Raw genomic sequence first — 25623 nt, 5'->3', positions numbered from 1 at the left:
CCACAGAATTCTGAGCTGCAGCTTCTTTCATGACCCACTAAGGGAACATTCACTGCTTATGTAGAGCAGCAATATTGAGTCACAGCCTGACTTGGCCCTAGGCACTGAATGCTTGATGCACTATTGTGAAATTAGTATATGATTTGATCACTGTAATGCAAATGTAAAATGGGCATATCACTGCATTTTCTCTCCATTATTTATAAATGCAGTCCTTTCTCAGATAGTAGCCGCATGAGCTTCTCTAAGGATGTTTACAGTATGTCCCCAGAGGCTCTGATTTATACAATTTTAGGCATCAAAATTGCACAAATCATGTTGAGTATTTTTCTCTCTAAGATTTAATTAAATATGTAGCTGTTTTTACAAATCTGAAAAGATAAATAAAAAAAGACTAAATTATTTATTCTGCCTCCCTGTAAAACAGCAATGCTTATCAATGAAATTGTATGTCTTTTAAACCGAGGAGTACTAGGGAAGCTTTATTCAATCTTTAGCTTCCCAAGCTACAAGATCCTAACTTAAAAGTAGCTAAAATACAGTTAAACTAGCCTTTAGAAAAAGTAGTTAGCAACACTATAAGGTATTATCCAAAAGTAGCTAAATATATTAAAGCTTCAAACAGTAGCAATTAACTATATATTTTGCTTCAACAAAGTAGCAGCTAATTTCTGGAACAGAAATGATAAATTATTTAAAATTGCTTAACTAAAAAAAAAAAATGCACTTCCCAAGAAAGACTTGAATGCACAAGATTTCTATTTTTTGTTTTCAAAGTTTTGAAACAAATCAAAGCTAAATTATAAAAAAATGTGTCTAATGATCCATTTATCAAGACTGCTGGAATATAAATTATGGATGGGGAATACACACAATTAATAAATGTCACTTGATTTTCATAGAGTCAATGTCTGTGAGAATCAAGGATTTTGACTGCATTTTTTCTAAGGCTACGTCCACATGATACATTTTCGTTTGAAAATGCATTAAATTTCACTACGACTATGTCTCACATCCACACTATAATGGTAAAATTATGATGTTAGGAAACTGAAAACTGTGTTTTCAAACAAAAAATGGATTAGTTTGGATGTGGCCTGAAACAAATCAATTATCAGAATTTTGTATAATCACTGATTAAAGCAGATATTAGTATTACAATTTTATTTTTCAGAGTTTGTTACAAAAACATTGGGCAGCAAAATGAAAGAGGCCATCCCTACTGATATATAACAGTCCATCCAAGGTATAGAAGACATAAATAAACACACATGCAACACACAAACAAACAGGAGTACTTCATATTTTAGTATAAAAAGGAGAAAGTGACTAGTCCTACATACGATTCCATACACAGCAAAAAGTGTTCAATAAGGACTTACAGAAATGCCGTGTGATGAGATTACTTATATTGAATATTTCTAGCCCACATTAAAATTGTCTCTTTTCTTTTGTCCCAGCAAGTCATGAGAACAACAACATGAGCTTCTCTTGTACAATAAGATGTACTGTAATTCTTTGTGTAGGAATAAAACCCAAAATAAAAAATGTAAAATGTAAATATGATTGGAAGTTGTCTGGACTCATGAGAAATATCATTGAATGTGTAATAGCTTGATCTTGAAAGAGGAACGCAAATGTTCCTGCACATTGAATTTGTGAAAATAGTGGAACAAAGAAAACCTTGAAAAATGTATTAATTACAGCTTGAGATAATCAGGTTTGTGGTGCAGCATTCCTCACAGATTGTGCATATAGACTTAGTCCCTCAAGTTTGTGTGAGCCTTCTGGCTCTCCACTGCACTAATCCACCCCAGATGCTCAATATGAGATAACCAAGAAGCCTTCTCTCACCATCCACTGAAAAAAAAATTCACATTGGATTTCCTCTGAAAGAAGTCTGCAGTGTTCCTGCTTTGGCCTACAAGACACTCCTTAGTCTTTAAATTTCCTGTTAGTTTGCAAGTTTTTGAAGAAGTGGTCAGGTTCTGGGTGGGGCTGTCCAGGCTCCCAATCTTTAGCCGAGACTGAGGACTTGCGAAGAAGAGACAAATCTCGGCTAATTCTGCTGTCCAACAGCAGGTCGGGGTGAGGTGGGGGAGGCAGAATCCCTGGGTCCGGCTCACTGGTCGTGGAGCGGAGGGAGTCGGTTTTGATGGGACGATAATCACGTAGGCAGTCCTGCCTGGGCAGTGTTCGGCTGGTCTCATGGACCTCGGTGCTACCGTTGGAGGTGCTCCTCCAATCCCAGGTGTTTCCGTTGCCTGAAGACAGGCGCACCACTGGGTGGTGAGGGGCATGAGCGTCAACTGTTACAATGCTGGCACTGTCTCGGTCTGAGGGGATGCGGTAGTATGGAGACTCTGAGCCTGTGCTTGAAGTGGCACAAGAAGAGGCCGTTTCTGAGGACTTGGGTGTGGTAACTGTAACCGGACCGTGTTGCTTAGACATGGCAATGACCTGCATAACCCGAGGCTGGTTGGGCAGCCTTGGAGGTTCTGGGGTGGCTGCTTGTACCGGGCCTCCCTTCTCTGTCATGGACAGCCATTTAGCCCGTGTAGTAGAACTTTTAGGCGAAACTGGAGGCGGTCTGGTAGCTTCCTCAGGTATATGAACTAACTGCGGAGCTCCAGGCCTCTGAGGCATCATCACCCTGGCACCCCCTGCTGCTGTTGCTGCTGCTCCCCTGTTGGCTTGCACATTTGGATAAAGAGAAGATGGCATGCCAAGCTCTTCTTTGGCTTCCCCCTCGACTCCATCAACTCCCTCTGCAGTTGCTCCCTCCTCCTCATCGTCTCTTAGGCTAAGACTCTGCATCTCCATTGATTTCTGCTTCCATTCAGACACCAGCTTTTTCGAACGGTGGGAGTCCATTGGCACATGGAAAGTCATGTGTCGCTGGGCAGGCTCCTCCATAGCATTCGTATTGGCACGAGGAAGCGTGTTGCTGAAGGTCACCATGGTCTCCTTTCCCATTGGGCTGCGAGGAGCCAGGAGCTCCACATCTGCGCTAGCTCTCTTCAGGCTGCCCATGGAGGCCTTCTCTCGACGCACCTTACGATTCAGTCCAGCGACATGTGGCGGGGCGGACAGTTCATCGTTGCTCTCAGAAGCATGGGCCTTTTGGTACACTGAGTCATGGCCACGCTGGGTCAGTTCTTTAAGAGGATCTTTTTGTGGAGTATGGGTCTGTCTCAATGGCCTACGGGAGGACTCTTTATTGGACTTAAAGTTCCCAACCGCATATAATGCCTGGAGTGTGGAATATATGGGAATAATTGTTATTATAAGGTTTATGAAAATTCACTAATTAATATTCCTCTTACCATATGAAGACATTACATTGCACATAAGTACTGCACCAATCATACAATGTTCAAGTACTTATTTAAAGTCCTTTGAAGACACCATAAATATAGTTGTGTGGCTTTTAGTTTATGTGTGTTAGCATTGAGGTCACCTACTGTATATGCTAGTGTACTAGTGTAATAGTTGACAAAATTAACTTTTAGCAGATGTATGCATTTCAAATTTGCAATCTTGCTCTCTCAGGAAAATGGACCAACAATATTGATGACTTATCTTACACTACATCGTTTTTTTGTCCAATCAAATGCTCTCTAGAATGAGAATGTCCCTCCTCCTAATACCACATGCAACAATAGATAAAGTAGCAAATAATTTAATAAAGCTACTTGCAAAAGACATTTTACTTAAGATTAAGTAAAGATTTTATGATAAATGTAGATGCCGTGTGACCCTCACAGAGGACAAGAGAGAGAGCTACTGTTTCACGGCGCTGCTTGTTGTCTGTGTTTCCTGTCAAGCAATAAAAAGCATACCTCAACCCCTCCCCTGAATTTTAAGTGAGGTAAAGTTAGTTTTAGGTTTGACATTGGCTGAATATACCCATCTGATAAATGTTCTAAAACGCTCTAAAACAGTGGCATCAAAGCGATCGTTCAAGTGACTTGCACATCTAACATGAACACTGTTATTAAAAAAAACTATTTTTTTTCTTTAACTAGTTATGTTCTTATATACATACGTGTTAGGGTTGGGGGTTGCTTTGTACTTATATTTAAAGTACCTGCATTTAATTAATCTGTATTTACACTGTAACCTTAACTTAACCTTAAAATAACCTAATCCTAAACCTTACCATACCCCAATCGTTACCCTATACCTAATCTAAACCCTAAACTTACTAAACTTACCCGTATCTCAAACTTGGTAGCAGCAAATGTGAATCTTGTGAGAATTTTGCAGAAAAAGTTACTTACAGTTACACAGCAAGTACACCTTTTGTCACGGTTATGCAAAATGTCGCTGTATGTTTGGGAATGGGCATTCAATCGCTTTTCATTTAGAGAGAAAAGCTTGTTAAATGACCCTCCGCCATGTCCAACCTATACTTGGGCTCCTCTGCCCAACCATAAATAATGCTGCTGAGCTTTCCTACTTTCGCCTGTTGTTGTCTTGCTGTCAAAGGTAATTTGCCTATGGGTTTTTGGCGTTTTATCTGTGTAGTGTGTGTGTGGGCATGTTTATGTGGTTTACAAGGACAATATTTTAGGTTACAAACTGGTAATTACAAGGGTATTATGCTATAAATGTGGTTTATGAGGACATTTCTAGTGTCCCCATAATTTAAATAGCTTAAAAAACATATTAAACTATGTTTTATTGAAAACGTAAAAATGCAGAAAGTTGTCTGTGAGGTTAGGTTTGGGGTTGTGTTAGGTTTAGGGGATAGAATCTATAGTTTGTACAGTATAAAAATCATTATGTCTATGGAAGGTCCTCATAATGATAGGTAGATCAACATGTGTGTGTGTATGTGTGTGTGTATTTGGTGGTGTGGGAGGGTGCCAACATTGATGTCGCAAACCCCTCAATAAATGTGTAGTTCTGTCCCTGCTTCCATAAGGGGAAAACCATCCAAAACTCTTTGAAACCTGCAGACTTTAGTGTCTGGCTCTGAGACATTGGTATGGCCTCCATTAAGGCTGCATTATACTAAGATTAAATCGTCATATGGTCTTGAGCGTTTACTAAACCGAAAAAGGCTACATTGTATAAAACATTCTGCATTCAGCGCTTTAGTCAGCAATGTGTGCTCTAGTGGGTTTGTGCTTAGCAGCACAGCAATATTAGATGGTGAAGCGATCCAGTCAGTTTTGGGTAAGAATAGACCAAAATATAACTCCTTTTTCAATATAAATCCTTGGCGATCTTGATTTTAAGCTCAGTTACACTTCCTAACCCCATCTAGCGCTCGGTGCATGCATAAGGCACTAGGAAGTGTAATTAAGCTTGAAATCAAGATCTTGCCTAGAGACTGCAATGGCAAGATGTACATTGAAAGTTTTTGTTACGTTTTGGTCTATTCTTAGCCCAAATCAATTAGATTGCTAATTACACATGACATGGATTAAACCACAGTCATATGAATTACTTTTATGCTGCCTTTATGTGCTTTTTAAAGCTGCAAAGTTGTCACCATTCACCTGCATTTTATGGACCTACAGAGCTGAAATATTCATAATCTTTGTGCTCTGCAAATGAAAGAATGTCATACACATCATTGATGGCATGAGAGTGAGTAAATAATTAGATCATTTTCATTTTTGAGTGAAATATTCCTTTTAAGCAACGTGTAAGGCTGTGACTTTACTAAAGCCTCTTGGTTATTTAAAAAGGGGGAAGATGTCATTTGATATGTCCAACTAAAATGTCCTGTTTCAAATGGAAATATGTCAACACAGGGAAGAAAAAACCTAGACAATTTCATTGGGTCTTTAAAGACTTCTAAAGCTTCATTATTTTTCCACTTTTTTTGGTAGATTTTTTATTTGACTTATTTTAAATTTGAATTGAAATGACACGTTCTGAAATTATTTTTGTGCTCTTAGTCTTGACTGGTTAAAGCGATTATAATACAGAAGCATATCACACAGTGAAGAGATGAAGTGAAAAGATGACAGAAATCGAAAAGGAGCTGTGAAATTGTTCTGCTGTGAAAGAATTCTTTCTCTTCCTCTAATAGAATAGAAATCCTAAATATAGAACTTGCAGCAGACAGATTATAAAAGGAAGACAAATAAGTCTTGAGATCCTCAGCCAACCCAGAATTTAAACTGTCAAAATAATTGAGCAGAGAAGCAAATTGAAAAACAATGAAAAGACTCACTAGATAAACAGCGATGCCAGCTCCAATCACAACGCCCACATAGACGTCAGTAGGGTGACTTCGATACTGGGTGATCTGGGTCAAGCTGGCTAGGGCTGCTGCTATGGCAAATGCAAACACCAGCACAGGCTTCAACAGCTTGGTGCTGTCTGAGATGGTGGCATTGAAGTACATCTAACAGTAGAGAAGACAAGCATGAGTACAGTCATAACATCATGACACATATGCACACAAAAGCTCATCTGAAATGACCTCTGAGACCTAACACTAATTGCCAAGTAGAATCAAGTGAAATATTCCAAATGTAGTTCCAGCCGCTTGTCTGCATCTCTTCACAGTCCAGATAGAATGACTTCATTAACAGTTAGAATCCCACATTGAGGAAGCATAACTAACAAAAGACGACTAATGAGCATCTCAAACTCTGCAGCTGGGAGACACCAAGCTACCTATGGCCTATGTACAGTATACAGTACATCGTGCACCTATTAGGGAATCAGCAGAGGTCACTCAGCAGTTGACCCCAACTGAATTTGCAGACAGTCACAGGGGTAGGATTTATTAAAGGAATAGTTCACCCAAAAATGAAAATTCTCTCATTTACTCACCCTCATGCCATCCCAGAGGGTGAGTGATGATATTACTTTCTTTTTAGAAGTATTTTTAGAAGAATATTTCAGCTCTGTAGGTCTATATGATGCAAGTAAATGTGACCAAAATTTGTAATCTCCAAAAGCACATAAAGGCAGCATAAAAGTAATCTATAAGACTTCAATGGTTAAATCCATATCTTCATAAGCGATATGCTATGAATCGATATTTTTACTATCAATCTCCACTTTCAATTTCACATTCTTCTTTTGTTTTTGGTGATTCGCATTCTTTCTCCATATCACCACCTACTGTCAGGGAGGAGAATTTATAGTAAAAAAAGAACTTTAAAATCTTTCTACTTCTCACTCACACACACACACACACACACATATAGCTTCTGAAGATATACATTAAACAACTGGAGTCTTATTGATTATTTTTAGGCTGCCTTAGTATGCTTATTGGAGCTTCAAAATGTTGGTACCCATTCACTTGCATTATGAGGACCTACAGAATCTGAAATATTCTTCAAAAAAATCTTCATTTGTGTTCAGCAGAAGAAATAAAGTGATACACGTCTGGATGGCATGAGGGTGAATAAACGATAAGAGAATTTTCCTTTTTGTGTGAACTATCCCTTTAAGGCATGTTTGAATCCAATGGTCCATCCTGCCTACTAAAATGCATTCATCTGGTAAATATTTGAGACCAGCATAGATGTATCCTTCACTGACTATAAAAATCCCACAGTAGTGTGCTTGCGTTTTGGTGGTTGGTTGAAAGAATACAATTTTTATCTTATTGAGCGGTTGAAAAACATTTACTGTGCAAATATCTTGCAGAATATTTTAAGATGTTTCACAAAAACATTTGTCTTAAGATGGTTATGAAGGGTGAGGGTCGAAATCCCTTGTCTCTTCAGATATATCAATACATATATATATCCTTTTATATCAATATCTATCTATATTCTGTTGCTTCTTTAATAAAATGATGAATTAACTATATGCATGATCACATAATCAATTTTATTTTTCTTATGCATAACTGAAATATACGCTGAATCATATTTGTGTTAAGAGTTAATTTTTGATTTCATGCACATTCCTTGAAGCCTCTTTCTCTGTTCTGCACGGAGGCTGACTTGAAGGTCGTCTTGGGAATAAGCTTGAGATGAGACACCGGGGAGAATGTTAAACATATGTTCCAGATGTATTCTGTGGTTGATTTTTACCTGTCCATGACTAATTATATGATTTAAAATCCTATGTAATAGCACTTGAATAAGTAGAAGTGTAAATTTTCTCTTATTATCTCTTTAAGGGAAGGAATGCATGTTATTTCTTTCTTCTCCTTTGCCTGAGGGGTGAAAATTTCTTATCTCACTGTTTTGGTTAAAATGACCTGATAAATGTGTGCTCTGGTTCCCTTGAGCACAGAGAAACACTGTCGTTCGTCAGTGTTTCGTGTGTGCGTATTGACCTTCTACCCAGGTTTTGAACCCAGGGAGACACAGCAGGCAGACTCAAAGACGCCCGAGACCATCTGCGAGGTCACTTCAGATGTAAATCTCGGGCCAGGACGACAATTGCGCTGATTAATGTTGATGTGCTATAGCTATCTATATGTTGTGACTTTATGCTCTGTTAGCCAATCAGGAGTTAAATAATAGAATATACGTCCTTGCAAATGGTATAATTAATGTAAAATTTTGTGTAAGGTATGAGTTAGCTTTCGATCTCCTCGTGAGACTTTGCCGCTGGCTGTACCAATTTCACTGCAAACTATTCTTCAGTAAATTTTGGATTCTTTAATTGAACTTCTTGACTCCTGGTTTTCTTTCTCCATATCTGGTCTGGGTCACAACTGTTATACCCCTAACAGTTATTTATATCTTCAGCTGTAGTGTGTCAAAAGGAAATATAAATGTTAGACTCCCAAACATATATTTTGCAAATAGAGAAGATTACAATAGAAGAACAGGGAGCCCGGCAACAGATGTCATGACCCCTACAGTGCCCCCCACTGAACATCATGACATTCTGAGATTACATAAAGAGCCTAAATAGATCAAAGAACTTGGTACATCCTTTCTGCCAACAACCAAGAAAAACCGTGTCCAGGTGAACCTAGGACAATTTATGCTTTAAAGACTTGTTTTAAAAACTTTGTGTTACATTAAAGGGGTCATGACATGGTTTTTTTTATTGTATTATTATGTTCCCTTAGGTGCAATTATAGTATTAATATATTTTTTTTTAAGAAAAACTTTTAAAATCTAGTGATTTATGACCTTTTCCCACCCTGTTTCTCATCTTCTGATTCAAACAGTCTGTTTTGGGGGCGTTTTCCATTTAAGACTTCAGTGTTAACGCCCACTGTTATGATTGGCTAACGTCAGTGCCTATGTATCAATTATTGACGCTCCCAGCCAGAACAATATGCAAGTAAACTAAGTAAAAACACTGTGATTATTCATAATGAATGAAATTGCGCTTTAAAAAGTAGTTTAAAGTTTAAAATAGATTACTTACAGTTTGCGTCGTCGTTGTTCCCAGAATAGTCGGCACGGACTTATCTTTGAGCAACAGTTTTCTGGCAAAGCCAGCATCATATTGAGATTTGTTCTCAAAACAGTCATCCTTAAAATGTACAGAACAAACGCTTAAGTTAACACTGCCGTGACTGGAACGTCCGCAAAAAATAAACTGCATCCATTTTTCCCTGACGTCTGGATCTTTCGGCAGCTTATTCAGAGGTTTTGTTTGACCACAGCCAGGTACAGCACATCTGTGTGGCATCGTAATTTTCCTGTGCACAAGTAGTCTCTGTCAGAGCTCGCTGTCCATCGACTGAACACTTGTGAGGCGCACGGCGATACTGAAATGAGCGTAGTTGTCTTGCGCTTAAATCGTAGTTATCTTGTGCTGGAGGCGGTCATATGCAAACGCTGGTACGTCACTTCTAACCGACACGTCACTTCTAACCATGAATCCAGAACGAGCTGTATTTTGAGCTTGATTAAATAAATGATTCGTTTAGAATGGGGAGGACGTCTTAAAATATTAAACTTGCAGGACGTTTTAATGATACAAAGACCTCTTATATACCAAAAGATCAAGGCAAATTTGGTTTCTCATGTCATGACCCCTTTAAGTGATAAATTAAAACTATTTATGTCATTAATTTTGAAGACATCCTCACTATGCAACATTTTTCACAAGTGCCTAAAACTTTTGCACAGTACATTATGTTTATTTTTAAACTTAAGATACATTTTTTACTGAGAAATAAGCATAGTGGTTATTAAATATTTGCTTGTTTATATCTCAAGCTCACTTGAATTTTTTCTAGATCATTAGACATGACGATCTGATGCCTTGTAAACTTGTCTGAAACCAGTTTCCTTAGGAGGTATGGTCATTCAATGCTGAAGGTACCTCACAAAAATGCATATTCTGTCATTATTTATTGACCCTCATGTCATATATGACTTTCTTCTGTGGAACACAAGCAGTGATGTTAGGTAGAACGTTATGGATTGACACCTTCATTCCACATCCACTTTCATTGCATGGAAAAAAGAGCCGCATATGGTGACAGAATTTAAGTTTTTGGGTAAATGAACCCATTAGGTCAATGAAGGATAACTTAATTATCCTGCAGCAAGACAACCTTTGCTTTTGGGCCACTGTTCTCTATGTTGCCAAGTTCTGGATCCTTCTAATACCAGTGCTAGCTTTTGAATCAAAGTGGCAAAATAATACTTCTTTCAAATAAGAAGTATTTGTTTCAGATCATATTCAAATCACAAGTTCCCTGACCAAAGTAAAGATAAATGCTTACTGATATGTAGACAGCTGCAAAGCCAGACAGAGTGGCGTGCTGGGAAGGGAAAGTTTTCCTGATAACACAGATAAGAGGAGAAAGTGACAGGGACTTTAGTAAAACAGCACTTGAGCATTTTAGAAAAATATGTAAATCAGCCAAGGAGAGATGCAAATGAGTGCATCACACTTCAGTGAGAAAAAAAATACATTGTCATATCTGTTTGATAGCTTCTGTGTCCTGTGTTGAATAAGAGGGATTTAGGAGCAAAGTAGGGATAAATCCATTGGTAATACTGAGGGGATAAGCAACAAAACATGAAATAAACATAAAATATAGACATATTTATACTCTTGTCTATTGCAAACTTTATCTTCTCTATGGCCATGTAATGTAAAAACTGCAAAATAGCCCAAATTATCATTTTGCATGTGTACAGAAAGAAGTTACTCCTGAACCCCATATGATTTACATAGTGATGCTAACGGTTCAACCTGTTTAGTGTTAGTTATTTTTGATCGAAGAAATATTAGCAGCAGCCAGTGACGGTTTACATTACAACCAAAATAAATGTTTTGTTTATGCTGTTTAAGTTGCTGCTTTTAAGAAGCATGCTCTCTCTGAGTCTGGACCATAATATTTGAATATATCCAAGACTGCAGGGCTGGTGGTATCAAAATTAGCAAATTAATCAAAACATGTACATATTTTTCTGTGATTTTTCTAGCACCTCACTTCACATGAGCTGTCAGTGTCCAAAAGAGAGTGCCGAGTCTGGATTAACAACCGATTATTCAGTTTGGTTTTGTACACAATATGCGGATTAGTGATGTAACGTATGTAGCTGGCAATGGCAATGATGAAGATGCAAACGAAGATGATGATTAAGCAGAGCCCATGTGCAGTTTATTTTACAAAAAAAAATATATAAATATTTGTTTGGAAAAATTTGAAAAGTTATCTTTAAAATGATAGGAAACATTTGAACCTCCTTTTTAATTTTTTTAGTTCAGTTTTTTTTTGTCGAGTTATAAGCCTTTAATTTTGGGTATGCCACTGAAACAGGAAATCTTTAAAAACACCCTCTGAGCTTAAAGGGTTAAAAAAGTATTTACGTCGAACCAAAAGAGGCATTAATGACTGGAATTTTTATTAAAATATGTATGCAAACAAACATACTAAGAGACTTCAGAACTGCAGAGTCACAAGTGATTCTTCACAAATTAAAACAAAGCATATCTATCATATCAACTTCTGAAACAACTTTTTTATTTATGAGTTTCAGTAATGTTCATATGTCATTTTAATGTTTGGTCATCAGTCACTTTTTTTCATAATTCATCCGGCCCCTATTCTTGTTGAACGAGATTGCCAAACTGAACGAACGACTTACCTCCTCTTGTTAAGCCAGTTAGCAGATTGATTTTGTTTGCGAAAAATTATACCAGTACATTCAGTTAGTTCATGTACAAGATGTCTCATCTCGTTCAGACTCAAATTACTGACTATTGGTTCAGTGATGGGGCATATTCGTTCAGTGGGTCAAACCAATTATTTGCTCCTTCACAGCCCGCACTCAAATGCTGTTGGCTCGTGCTGTAGTCAGTCTTTACAGGCAAGAAAAGCAGAAGAGCTCATTGGCTTTAAAAGGGAGAGATTTCAATGAACAAGAAATATGAGTCAGTGTATGGAGGTGAACAAGAACGAATCGTTCTCTTAAAAGATTGTTTCAAAAAGACAGATTCGTTCATGAACTAAAATCACTAATGCAGTTTTAATGTAAATTAAGTTGTGCTACCTAAAGCTGGTGTTATTTTGAGTGTAACAGAGTGTTGGTGTATTCACCTAGCTGACAGGATGGCATACTGGTCCCGGCCAGAGCAGATGTCCTGGGTTATGTAGGGGTTTTTATCACAGGCCACACCGGGCAGAGTGTAGTTGGGTTTGCACACGGTGAGGAAGAAGGGTGCATGGTAGCCAGTGGCCAGCTGAATAACGTCAGTCACCAGTGCGGTGGCACACAGCCCAAACATATGAACACCTGTGAGGGGAAGAGAAAGCCTCAGTGCGGAACTGTGCTACAGAGACAGACGGATCCAGGCTTGCTTTTGTGTGTGTGTGTGTTAGAGTATTACATGGCCAACACTCCACCATATGCTTCTTCAAAAATGTATATATAATTTTTTTTTTAAACTGTAAAAGTGCCTGAATGCTAGTGAGCACCTGAATAATGAATGTCAGCACTCGAAAGTCATTCAGGGTCCTCTAGTGGAGCAATAATGTTTTCTATAAGCTCAGGATAATTCAAAGTGATTTTGTGAATTATTGATGTTACAATAACCAGTAAGCAAGCCAGTAAATAATGAGATAAGAATATAAAATTTGTCTTTTTTTGTTGTCTATTTGTGATATAGCGCTGCACCCTAAAATCCAAAAGTATGGACATCCGAACTCTACTAACAGTTTCTACTCTTCTACAAGGCTTTCCATTAGATGTTGGAACATCACTGCAAGGATTTGTCCCATTCAAACACAAGTATTAGTGATGTTGTGTGATAGGGCCTCACTTCATCCCAAAGGTGTTTAACAGGTCTGGGCTTTTTTTGGAAGCCAGACTGAGTAAACCATTTCTTTATAGACCTTTGCTACGCCTTATTCTACTAAAGGAGATTACATGGCTTAATTTTATTCACCCGTTAGTAATGGGTGTAGCTGAAATACCCAAAGTGGTTAATTAGGAGGTGTCCACGGGTAGACGTGACACCATACAAGGTTCGGACCTGTGAATGACGAGCTCTGCGCACTTTGCTAGTTTTAATACTTTTCATCAGAATCAGAATCAGAAAAAGCTTTATTGCCAAGTACGATTTTTACGCATACAAGGAATTTGTTGTGGTGTTGTAGGTGCGTTCACACAGTCTCTAAATATATGAACAAGAATAAAAATATAAGCACTATAAATATAAATATAAATATGTCCACGCAGTAAAAGTAAGTAAGAGCAGAGTAGTGCACTGAAATGTAGAGCCAGAGGTGGAGTGTGGAGAGTGTCAGGGTGGGTACCGGGCATTGTTGATAAGGCAAGTGGCGGATGGGAAGAAACTGTTCTTGTGGCGTGAGGTTTTTGTCCTGATGGACCACAGCCTTCTGCCAGAGGGGAGGGATTCAAAGAGATTGTGGCCAGGGTGGGAGAGATCAGCCACAATCTTTCCAGCACGCTTCAGGGTCCTGGAGTCGTACAGGTCCTGGAGCGGCGGCAGATTACAGCAAATCACCTTCTCTGCAGACCGGATGACACACTGCAGTCTGCCCTTGACCTTGGCAGTAGTAGTAGCGTACCAGATAGTGATGGAGGAAGTGAGGATGGACTCGATGATGGCTGTGTAGAAGTGCACCATCACTGATATTGGCAGGTTGAATTTCTTCAGCTGCCGCAGGAAGTACATCCTCTGTTGTGCTTTCTTGATGAGGGCGCTGATGTTCAGCTCCCACTTGAGGTCCTGGGAGATGATAGTTCCCAGGAAGCAGAAAGACTCCACAGTGTCAATTGTGGAGTCGCAGAGGGTGATGGGGGCAGGTGCAGGTGAGGCTGAGTTCTTCCTGAAGTCCACAACCATCTCCACTGTCTTTAGAGCGTTTAGCTCTAGGTTGTTTTGGTTGCACCAGGTCACCAGGTGGTCGACCTCCCACCTGTAGGCGGACTCCGATGAGGGAGGTTTCGTCCGCAAACTTCAGAAGCTTGACGGACTGGTGACTGGAGGTGCAACAGGGACAGTTAGTGTACAGGGAGAAGAGCAGAGGAGAAAGATGGGGCATTTAAGGTGGGCATTGGTGGGGGTGCCCAGGCCCCTGCTGAGGTAGGGGAGGTGGAGGTGATGCACTGTGGCTGGAGCTGTTGGGAGGTGTCATGGTGGATGGTTTCAGGACTGTCCCTTTGTCTTTCAAAGCGGCAGTAGAACTCGTTCAGGTCGTAGGCTAGGCGTCGGTCATTGATGGCCTGGGGGGGATTTAAGCTTGTAGTTGGTGATTTTCCTGAGCCCTTTCCAGACAGATGCAGAGTCGTTGGCTGAGAGCTGGTGTTGGAGCTTCTCAGAGTACCGTCGTTTAGCCTCTTTCACCACCTTGCTAAACTTGTACTTCACCTCTTTAAATCTGTCTTTGTCCCTACTCCTGAAGGCCTCTTCCTTATCAAACCTTAACATTCTGAGTTTGGCTGTAAACCAGGGTTTGTCGTTGTTGTAACTCACCCTGGTGCGTGATGGAATACAGCAGTCCTCGCAGAAGCTGATATATGATGTCACAGCCTCTGTGTACTCATCTAGACTGTGGCAGTCCTGAACACATCCCAGTCAGTGGTGTCAAAACATGTCTGGAGATCCTCCAAAGCCTCACTGGTCCACTTCCTTGATGTCCTCACTACAGATTTGCAGAGCTTTAGTTTCTGCCTGTACGCAGGAATCAGGTGGACCATGACGTGGTCAGAGTTTCCCAGTGCAGCACGGGGGACGGCATGATAAGCATTCCTGACTGTGGTGTAACAGTGATCCAGAATTTTCTCCTCTCTGGTCGGGCATTTAATAAACTGTCTGAATTTAGGGAGTTCATGAGTGAGGTTTCCTTTGTTGAAGTCACCAAGGACAATAACTAAAGAGTCTGGGTTGGTCCGCTCCACACACAGTATCTGGTCGGCGAGCATGCGCTGTGCGGCCTGTACGTTGGCCCACGGCGGGATGTACACACCGACCAGAATGAATGAAGCAAACTCACAGGGTGAATAAAAAGGCTTACAGTTTATGATGAAAGATTCCAGGTCAGGAGAACAGTGCTGCTGGATCACTGTCACATCGTTGCACCAACCGCTGTTGATGTAAAAACAGATTCCTCCACCTTTAGTCTTTCCGGAAAGTTCCGTGTCTCTGTCCGCTCTGTAAATTTGGAAGCCTGCCAGCTGCAGCGCAGAGTCCGGTATTAATCCACAAAGCCAAGTCTCCATGAAGCACAAAACAGTAGATGAAGAAAAGTCCCTGTTTTTCCCCAACAGCAGTTGTAATTCCTCCAGTTTGTTGGGCAGTGAACGCACGTTAGAGAGAAGTATTCCCAGTAACGGTGTGCGTAATCCTCGCTGGCATAGACGCACAAGCGCACCAGCCCTTTTCCCTCTCCTTCGGCGTTTCACTGCTTGAGTAAAGGGGAGCGCACCTTTGACCAGAATGTCCAAAATTTCCAGTGTAGGGAGAAGTAGGAAATAAGTCCTCTGGAGTTGTACCCCTTATGTTCATGGGCTCATCTCTGGTGAAAGAGCTCCCGGTACCGATGCAAAAAACAGAGTTAAAACACAAAACAAAACAACGCGCATACACACACACCGAGGCGGCCGTCTGTGGCGCCATCTTGAGTACTTAAAATTCATGACATAAACCAGTGATATTTGATACACCCTAATCCATAACAGTTCTAGGAAGACAACATGTCAAAGAATTCAAAATCCTTGGGCACTGGAGAAATGAAGACACTTACGTGCTCAAGCTGACACCCCCCTGGAGGCCACAGACCAGTAAGTCAATTTGGCCAGAGAAGTGAAGGCGATTCGGCATTAATTGCTGAATGTATCAGCAATGCTGGCGAAGGTCATTGTGGAGTTGGAGGATCTTGCTTTAATACGTCGATCGATCGCTGCCATGGAGACGAAATTCACTGATATGGTTACAAAAGTGGCAGAGGACAATAAACGAATCGATTATCTGGAGTCATCAAAGAGGGAGTTAGCTACTAATCCTCTAGCGACCAAATAGATATGGAGTACCTCTGGGAAAAGTTGGAAGACTTAGAGAATCGTAGCTGACAAAATAACGTCCAAATTGTTGGAATTCCTGAAGACGAAGAGATATGGTAAAATTCCTAGACAGGCTCTTCCCGAGTCTCCTTGACATAACAGGCCATCAGCTGGAAATAGAACGAGCTCACAGGGTCCCAGATCGGAGATCCACAGAGGGAGACAGGCACGATCAATTCTGGCAAAATGTCTGAGATCATCTGATAAAGATCCCATGATACAGAAGGCGAGGAGTTTCGACAAGAGAGAAACAGGCACTTTAATGTATCCCTTTTGCAAAATCCTGAATTTTAACAAATGTTAAAGACTGAAATCAATGTTTATATGGAGACCAACTGGTCCTCAGTGTCCTCTGTTGGTGTGGCTTGGGAGGCACTTAAGGTGGGTCTTAGGGGCTGGATCATACAGTATGCCTCATTCATCAAAAAATCCAAAGCAGGATAACTCACGGAGTTGGAAGGGAATATTAAAAGTGCCGAGGCAGAGCTGAAGCACCGAATGTCGTCTGATGGCCTCAGAGAATTGACCCAATTGAAATACAGATATAATACTATTTTGTCACAGAATGTGGAGTTTTGGCTATTCAGGGCAAGACAGTCAAACTTTGGGTCGGGGGACAAAGAAGGGAAGTAGGCTAGGGGTTCTGAATTAGTTTGATATGAAATGGGGCAAGTGTTTTTGAGGGACTCTCGGGCAGGGGCTATGGAGAGAGTAGTTTAGTTTTAATTATATTTGATTATTATATTTTTATTTTTCAATTTTTTTCAGGGATGTGTGTTTGTGTGTGTGTGTGTTCTTATTTGTGACTACAGGGTTGTTTGTTGGGTGTCAGGGTGGGGTTGGTGATTGGGGAGGTATAATAGTGGGGGTTAAATGTTACATTTTGATTCAATGTATATACTGTATGTTGTGTTTTTCTTTGTTATATGTCTATGAATCAATAAAAAAATATTAATAATAAAAAAACGTTACGAGGTGACCGCAAAAATTAGGACGTGTCCACAAAAATTAAGAGGCGTCCACATACTTTTGGCAATATATTTGGCAGTATATTGCCAAAAGTATGTGGACACCTCCTAATTTTTTTTACTAATATTTTGAATGTATCTGTATGGAATTTCCCACAAACATACCCACAAAGCGCACTGTCCTGCGTAAAAAGGAGTTGAAGTTGCAACCTCCTGCATTTATACTGCCTTCAGAACCAGAGTGAATCTTCAGCCTGGACTGTATGCAGTACATCAAGGCCTCTCCCAGCATTATCTAAGCCAAAAAACACACAAAAAACCAAAACCTGCCTGAAGCAACATTTCAGAAATCAAATCTGTTAAGTGTTTATGTAAGCTCACTACAAAACTCAATCCTTGACCATGCAATGCACTGTATGAATTGGTTGAATACAGAAACAAGATACAGTGTATTATTCACAGTAACTATACTGAGATAAATAGGTTACACCATTTATGAATAGAGTATGAAAACTCACAGACGCTGCAGGCCCAGCAAAGGCCAGGCTGAGCAACATGAGCAGAGGTATGAGCTCATCTCCCGTTTCCACATAGGGCATACTCAGTGTGCGGTCATGGCAACGGAACCCTACTTTGGCCGGTTGCAAAACGTCTGTCAGCTCCAAGAAGTAAAGAGAGATCATGGAGGAAGCCACTATTGGTAGCTGAGAGACAGAGACAGAATGGTTGGATTATGGGAAAGCTGGCACAGAAGGATTATGGCAAGTGGAATCAGTCAGCATTTACTGCTTAAAGGGATAGTTCACCCAAAAATTATTATTTTCTCACCTTCAGAGTTGTTCCAAACCCGTATGACTTTCTTCTTTCTGTGGAACACATAAGGGGATGTTAGGGAGAATGTTAGCATCAGTCACCATTCACTTTCTTGGCATCTCACACAATGAAAGTGAATGGTGACTGAAGCAGTCAATGCCTATTTTTCTGCGTAACATCTCCTTTTGTATTCCACAGAAGAAAAAAAGGGTTTGGAACGACATATAGTGTGAATATATGATGACAGATCTTTCATTATTGAGTGAACTAACCATATAAATACATCGTCTGGCTGCGACTAGTTACCATTTTCCATTCAGACAAAATTGTTTTATTCTCAGAAAGGCATTTTCATAAATATTATTGCAATGAGAATAAGAAGAACATGATTAATCCCAAATAATCCTTCCTGGAATCCTGTTAAAACCTCTTAACCATCTCTAAAATCATGTACTTGACCACTTTTAATAAGGTAAGAAGCACAGCATTCCCGATTTCAGCTTATGATTCACTGTATATCAAAACTAACAGCATCTCTGGTGCTAAATATTACTTCAATGACAACTTCACTTGTAAATCATAGCATGTCATGTATCACAGTTGAGATGAAAATGGCATCTTATAATGCATAATACTGAAACTTGAACAAACAGCATTCTATGCAAATGACTCAAGTACACTTGATTATTCAGTGATGTGTAACTATGTCACTACAATGGCCATTCTTTTCTTTAGGCAGTTTAAAGGAATAGTTCCCCCAAAAATGAAAATGATCTAATTGACTTAACCTCAAACCATTCCAGATGTGTATGACTTTGTCTTCTGTAAAACACAATTGAAGATTTTTAGAAGAATATCTCAGCTCTCTAGGTCCACACAATGCAAGTGAAATGTGACCAGACATTTGAAGCTCCAAACAGCACGTGAATGCCCTAAAAATAATCAATAATACTCCAGTGGTTAAATCCATATCTTCAGAAGTGGTTTGATAAACAGATATTTAAGTCCTTTTTTTTTTTACTATAAATGTCCACTTTCACTTTCATATTCTTTCACAATCTGAAAGTGAAAGTGGAGATTTATAGTAAAAAATATTTCAATATTGATCTGTTTATCACCCAAAATAATCACATCACTTCAGAAGACATATATTAAACCAATGTCATATGGATTACTTTTATGCAGCCTTTATGTGCTTTTTGAATCTTCATATGTCTGGTCACCATTCACTTGCATAGTATGGACCTACAGATCTGAGATAATCTTCTATTGTATTTTGCAGAACAAAGAAAGTCATACACATCTGGAATGGTATTGTAAATTATTAGATCACTGTCATTTTAAAAGGGGAAAATTAAGGAGGCTTGAACAGAAATTGTCAAATCATCACCACAACAGTTAAAATACAGTGACATATGAGAGCATACCTCCACAAAATAGAAACAAGGCAGCAACGTCATGCTGTCTTTGGGTGGTTTCTTCTTGGGCTTGTCTTTAGGAGACATCATTTTGGGGTTTGGTCGAGTAAAATCTGAAAGTGAATCTGTAGTCAGCACAGAATAATAAGAGCAAACTTGCTGATAAATTAATTGTTGCATAGCTATGGTCTAAATGTCACAGACTATCTTCTTGTGGAAGGATGACACTTGCTTTATAATGAATTCGCTTTTTAATGGCTTTAATGTTTTTATTATAACTGTTTATAAAAGCAATAGGGCACTCGAGGCTGCGCTATATTATGAATTGAACATTAGCCACCCATGACTACATTCACAATACAGCACGGCCTCTTGTACCGTATTGCTTACATATAAAATAAACTGTCTAATGTTTCTGGTATTGAATACACTGAAGAAAAGAAAAGTTAACCTAAAACATTTGCTTCATGTGGTAACATTAAAATTAACTGGTATGATATAAGTGAAATATCTTATTTAACATGTCTGAATCAACCTGAAAACATTAGATTACACCAACAAAACTAATTTTTAAGGGTTAGATGAGGTAGAATTAGTTCCTTATGGTAACAATTGAAGGCTACCACTTTTTACAGTGTACAACCGTAAGTAATTATTTGGCCCAACCTTAAATGTTTTAAGAATATCTTAGAGTTCAAATCAGTCTGGTTTATGGATCACTGGGCATGTTTGTAAATCATGTTGCTAAGCATGCAAATATTCAAAGCAATTGATGCAGATCGGTAGACACACAGGCACACACACTCATTAGTGTGGCATTGCAGTTAAGGTTATACCTGTCACACCAACCTACAGTATTAATATATATATATATATGTATATATACACACCCATGCAATTATATAACACAATACTTTACATCTGAATGATACTTTACAGATCATTTCATGAATCTGTATTTCGTCCATATGTAAAATACATTTTTAATCTTAAGGCCAATCAAAAATAAATCAAAGTGACACTTAAAGTCCCAGTCTGCTGTACTTTACAGGGGCGATAAAAATCAATTAGGAAGCAAGCAGAGCAGGCCGTGATCAAAGGCTCGTCAAAAAATCCCCATGCATGCAATAAAAGAGCCATTGGTTTTGGAGGTGGATAAGAAAGACATCTTCAAGCTGGCAATGAGAAAGCTTAGCGTTACATGACACAGTAACATTTCCTAAAACTGTTCAAGATCGTATGATGTTTAAAAGCACAGCTCACAAGGACTTCAAAAACAGCTCTTCAACACGCTAATGCAATCCAACAAAAATTTTCAGATTAATGGTTTTGGATGTTATTACATCATTCTGGTAGTAATTGATGAGGCAGAGTGCAGAGCCAATCAATATCAGGATTTGATAACTAAAGCTGCTTAGTATCAGATTAAAAAGAGTGCAGATACTATTTGCCCACACTACTGATTACTGATTTACATTTTGCAATTCTGTATTGATGTAGAATGCAATAGTCTGAATTGTCTCATCACTCTACCAGCAGACAGCTAATGAATGTTGGGTGACACATGGTGGCCATATCGGCTTTCACGCCTCACACTGAACAAACAAAGAAGGCTCTTTTCAGGGGAGAGCAGGACTATTTATCCTGCACAACTTTGTTTGTCTCTGGAGAGAAAGGGGGATATGGGGAGGACTGGGAATGAACAGACTCAAGTCTGTGCTGTCAAGGAGTTTACTGGCTGGCAAATAAAAAGAGCTTAGCTGTAAAGCAGTAATCAAGTCTGTCTGTGAACCTCTTCAGCAATATGTCAGAGCTGGTGGGAAGTTGGTACTGAATAAATACGTACTAAGAGTAGAGAAAGTGAGGCAGATCTTTCAACCCATTGAAGTGATCATCAAACCATTCCAGCATCCCTGGCCTGACAGTTGTTTGAAAACTTATTTTAAATAAGAAAGCTTCTTATTTAAAAAAGGCAAAAATCTTGGTAATTATAATGCAAGTGAATAGGGCCAGTCCATAACCGCTAATATACACATCATTTTAAAATTACACTCACTGAGTGCTTTTTTAGGAACGCAATGGTCCTAATAATGTACTAGACATGGTCTTCTGCTGTTGTAGCCCATCTGACTCAAAATTCAACGTGTTGTGCATTCTTAGTCAGGGAGGTGACCAAGAACCCAATGGTCACGCTGACAGAGCTCCAGCGTTTCTCTGTGGAGAGAGGAGAAACTTCCAGAAGAACATCCATCTCTGCAGCACTCCACCAATCACACCTGTATGGTAGAGTTGCCAGACGGAAGACACTCCTCAGTAAAAGGCACCTGACAGCCCGTCTGGAGTTTGCCAAAAGGCACCTGAAGGACTCTCAGTCCATGAGAAACTAAATTCTCTGGTCTGATGAAACAAAGATTGAACTCTTCAGCCTGAATGGCAAGCGTCATGTCTGGAGGAAACCAGGCACCTCTCATCACCTGGCCAATATCATCCCTACAGTGAAGGTTCGAAGGTTCATCTTCCAACAGAACAACGACCCTAAGCACACAGCCAAGATAACAAAGGAGTGGCTACGGGACAACTCTGTGAATGTCCTTGAGTGGCCCAGCCAGAGCCCAGACTTGAACCCGATTGAACATCTCTGGAGAGATCTGACAATGGCTGTGCACCGACGCTCCCCATCCAACCTGATGGAGCTTGAGAGGTCCTGCAATGAAGAATGGGAGAAACTGCCCAAAAATAGGTGTGCAAAGCTTGTAGTATCATACACAAAAAGACTTGCGGCTGTAATTGGTACCAAAGGTGCTTCAACAAAGTATTGAGCAAAGGCTGTGAATACTTATGTACATGTGATTTTTTTTGTTTTTTATTTTTAATAAATTTGCAAAGATTTCAAACAAAATTCTTTCATGTTGTCATTATGGGGTATTGTTTGTATAATTTTGAGGAAATTTATTAATTTAATCCATTTTGAATAAGGCTGTAACATAACAAAATGTGGAAAAGGTGAAGCGCTGTGAATACTTTCCGGATGCACTGTATATATGTTAACATGATTTTTTAGTGTGATAAAATCGCTTACTAACCTTATCTGTGTTAAGTTATATTCAATATTAAAACTTGTAATCCCAGTATTGGATATAAGTCTAACTTTACAAAGATAAGGTAAGAGATTTTATAACACTAAAATCATGTATTATGTTTATACCTTGTGGGAACACTTTTGAAATAAATTGTCTTTTAGCATTTATGGACTGGCCCCATTCATGCATTTTAAGTGCCTTAAAGGAATAGATCACCCAAACATAATCATTCTCTCATCATTTAATCAAATTCACAGTGTCATCTCAAACTTGTATAACTTTCTTCTGTGGAACACAAACAAATATTTCTATTACGATATGAGGTGTTTTGCCCATACAATGCAAGTGAATGGTGTCTGAATTTTCAAGCTCCAAAAAATGCATAAAGGCAGCGTAAAAGTAATCCTTAAGACTCCAGTGGTTTAACCCGTCTTTTGAAGTGATCCAATCGGTTTTGGGTGAGAACAGACCAAAATGTAACTCCTTTTTCACTGTACATCTTGGCAGTCTCCTTGGTGATCGTGATTTCAAGCTTGGATATATTTTCTGCCATCTACCACTCTGCGCATATGTCAAGCACTAGGAACTGTGCCTAGAGACTACAATGACAAGATATCCAGTTAAAAGGAGTCATATTTTAGTCTGATCTCACCCAAAATCAATTGAATCACTTCAAAAGACACTGATTAAACTACTGGAGTTTTACCTTTACGCTGCCTTTATGCAATGAAAAATTGGTCACCATTCACTTGAATTGTATCGAATCTATACAATGCAATTTTTTTTGTAATCAATATCATGCCACAAATAATGTTGTTTGAACTTAACTTGTATTGAACCCGGAATATTCCTTTAAAAGGAAGAGTAAACCCAAAATGAAAATGATATCATTATTTACTCACACTAACGTTGTTTCAAACACCTATGGTTTTCTTTCCTTCACTGTACACAAAAGGAGATGTAAGGCAGAATGGAATAGACTGACAGCCCCAGTTCCTATTCACAATACAATATGGGATGCAGGGGCGTCGGACTGGGGGGGTAAAGGGTACCGAGTACCCAGGGCCCGAGGCAGGGGGGGCCCCTTAGAAGTCAGTTTTCTATACATACATATTTGGTACGGGGGCCCAGCAAGATGGTTTGTACCCAGGGCCCAAAATTTGGTGCTACGCCCCTGATGGGATGCAGCAGTATCCATAGTCTTCCAATTCCAAAACACCTCGTGAACTAAAGTAATGTAATTTAAGCAAAATCCTGCTTTGAGCAGTAAATGTTACCACAAAGTATGCACTTATCACTTTGAAAATAATGAGCAGTTTTCATCCTGTGAATCACCACTTAGAGATGATCTACTGTACCAGCTGCGCTGTCCACAACGTGGTACTGAAAGCGCTCTGAGAGTGCATAAATGAGCAGCGCTCTCACACGATGCTTTATCGGAGATGTTATTAACAAGCAATGTTCACGAGAAAGCTACGAGAATCATTCAAGCGTCTATACAGATTCATTATTTTATTTAGCACAGATTATAACATATATCACATGATGCAACGGCTGAAAGTGGAACATGTAACATTTTCGCATTTAAAAATGTCCTCGTGGTGAGTTTGGCAGCACACTACACATCTCTGCTCTCCTGAAATGGTGACATTAATTATTTGGGATGTTGTACAGAACACCCAGTATGCTATGGTATGCTAAATTGTATTTTGATTTGCATTTCAGAATAACTTAAATCACTCTCTCTCTCTCTCTCTCACACACACACACACACACACACACGATTTTTAGGTCGCACCATATCTGCTTTTTACAGCAGGCTCGGTCATCATCACACAGACAGACAAGCCTGATCTCACCCCTTTCTCGTTGGTGTTGAAAATGCATCGACTCCCTCCGACCCCGTCTCCTCCTCTTCGTTCGTCTGTGGTGCTCCAGCTTTCCCTCAATGGCACTTAATCCATTCCACGCTTTTACAATATGTCTTTGTGTTCACTTCCCCCTTGTTCGTGAAGGTAAGTGAGCTGATAAAATTATGAATGGAGCCGGACACTCCGGTATATTTCCTCAACGTTGCAAAGTCTCAGAAGTAGATGTTAGTAATGTCTCTAATGGAAATCTCCAATACAGACCTCACGGATGAGCCGGAATAGGAATGCAGTTGCTATGTAGGGCTCCGTGAACACAAAAGGCTACTGGGAATGGGGGTTTCTTGAGGGAGGGAAAGTGGAAACAAGCGAGGAGGCGGTCCACTTTTTAACACAAACAAACACACACGGAGCTACTATTTACCCCCAATTATTTCCATCCATCTTCCAATTATGTTTTACAAATGAGACGTAGAGACGCGAGAGATTCTACACATGGTCGGATATGACAGCAAGGTTTAGGGGCCGTTCAGACGGAACATGTTCTTGCGTTAAAAAAAGGCTAGACGCAGCTCAGCGCATATATGCTAACAGAACGCATGTTTCGAGAAGCGCTTTTGAAAGTTGACGTTCTTTTGTTATTTGGCATGGCGTGTTAAAAACGTAAGCGTCAAAGACGTCAATCTAGCGTTTGATTACATAGAATAACAATTGAAAAAAAGCTACAGGACGCGTTCGGTGTGAACGGCCCTTTAAAGCGCTCCTCTCTTTGTGCATGTGCATCGTCTGCTCCAGCACTTTGCTTTGCACGTTACTTTTACTTTTAGATGTTAGGATCCTTTTTCAGAACAAATATCTTATGTGGTTTTACGTTAGACCAGTATGAAATGAAGCTCATGGTCTTTGTTGTTTGGGGTGGGGCTGCATTTTGACCATGCGATGCTCCCCTTTGTGTCTAGGTATGTTTCAAGTAAAAAAACAGACAGCAGCACATGGCGAAGCACGCCTCTAGTGAGAAGATGTCACCA

General features: G+C 39.6%; 1 protein-coding gene across 1 annotated transcript; it reads right to left on the bottom strand.

Annotated features, from left to right (window-relative positions):
- Nucleotides 1-1047: 1047 nt before the first annotated feature.
- plppr3a (phospholipid phosphatase related 3a) lies at nucleotides 1048-25091 on the bottom strand. The gene is made up of 8 exons (XM_052135009.1): nucleotides 24587-25091; nucleotides 19657-19760; nucleotides 17935-18120; nucleotides 17582-17711; nucleotides 12461-12656; nucleotides 10634-10691; nucleotides 6194-6367; nucleotides 1048-3252 (listed from the first exon to the last, which is right to left on the bottom strand). The coding sequence occupies exons 1-8, from the start codon at nucleotides 24612-24614 to the stop codon at nucleotides 1936-1938; spliced, it is 2193 nt and encodes a 730-aa protein (XP_051990969.1). The 5' UTR covers nucleotides 24615-25091; the 3' UTR covers nucleotides 1048-1935.
- Nucleotides 25092-25623: the final 532 nt, after the last annotated feature.

The sequence above is a fragment of the Xyrauchen texanus genome, chromosome 9 (genome assembly GCF_025860055.1).
Source record: "Xyrauchen texanus isolate HMW12.3.18 chromosome 9, RBS_HiC_50CHRs, whole genome shotgun sequence".
Lineage (NCBI taxonomy): Eukaryota > Metazoa > Chordata > Actinopteri > Cypriniformes > Catostomidae > Xyrauchen > Xyrauchen texanus.
The sequence above is the reverse complement of the archived record's forward strand: the minus strand, read 5'-3'. Positions and strand labels throughout refer to the sequence as shown.

Excerpts from the sequence above, each read along its gene's own strand:
- plppr3a (XM_052135009.1), bottom strand. The coding sequence starts at position 24,614 with ATGCATTTTCAACACCAACGAGAAAGGG. Across the intron at positions 17,712-17,934 it reads TTGCTGGGCCTGCAGCGTCT|ATAATGCTGGGAGAGGCCTT; the intron begins GTGAGTTTTCAT and ends TTTTTGGCTTAG. Across the intron at positions 6,368-10,633 it reads TTGCAGCTGTCTACATATCA|ATGTACTTCAATGCCACCAT; the intron begins GTAAGCATTTAT and ends CTCTACTGTTAG.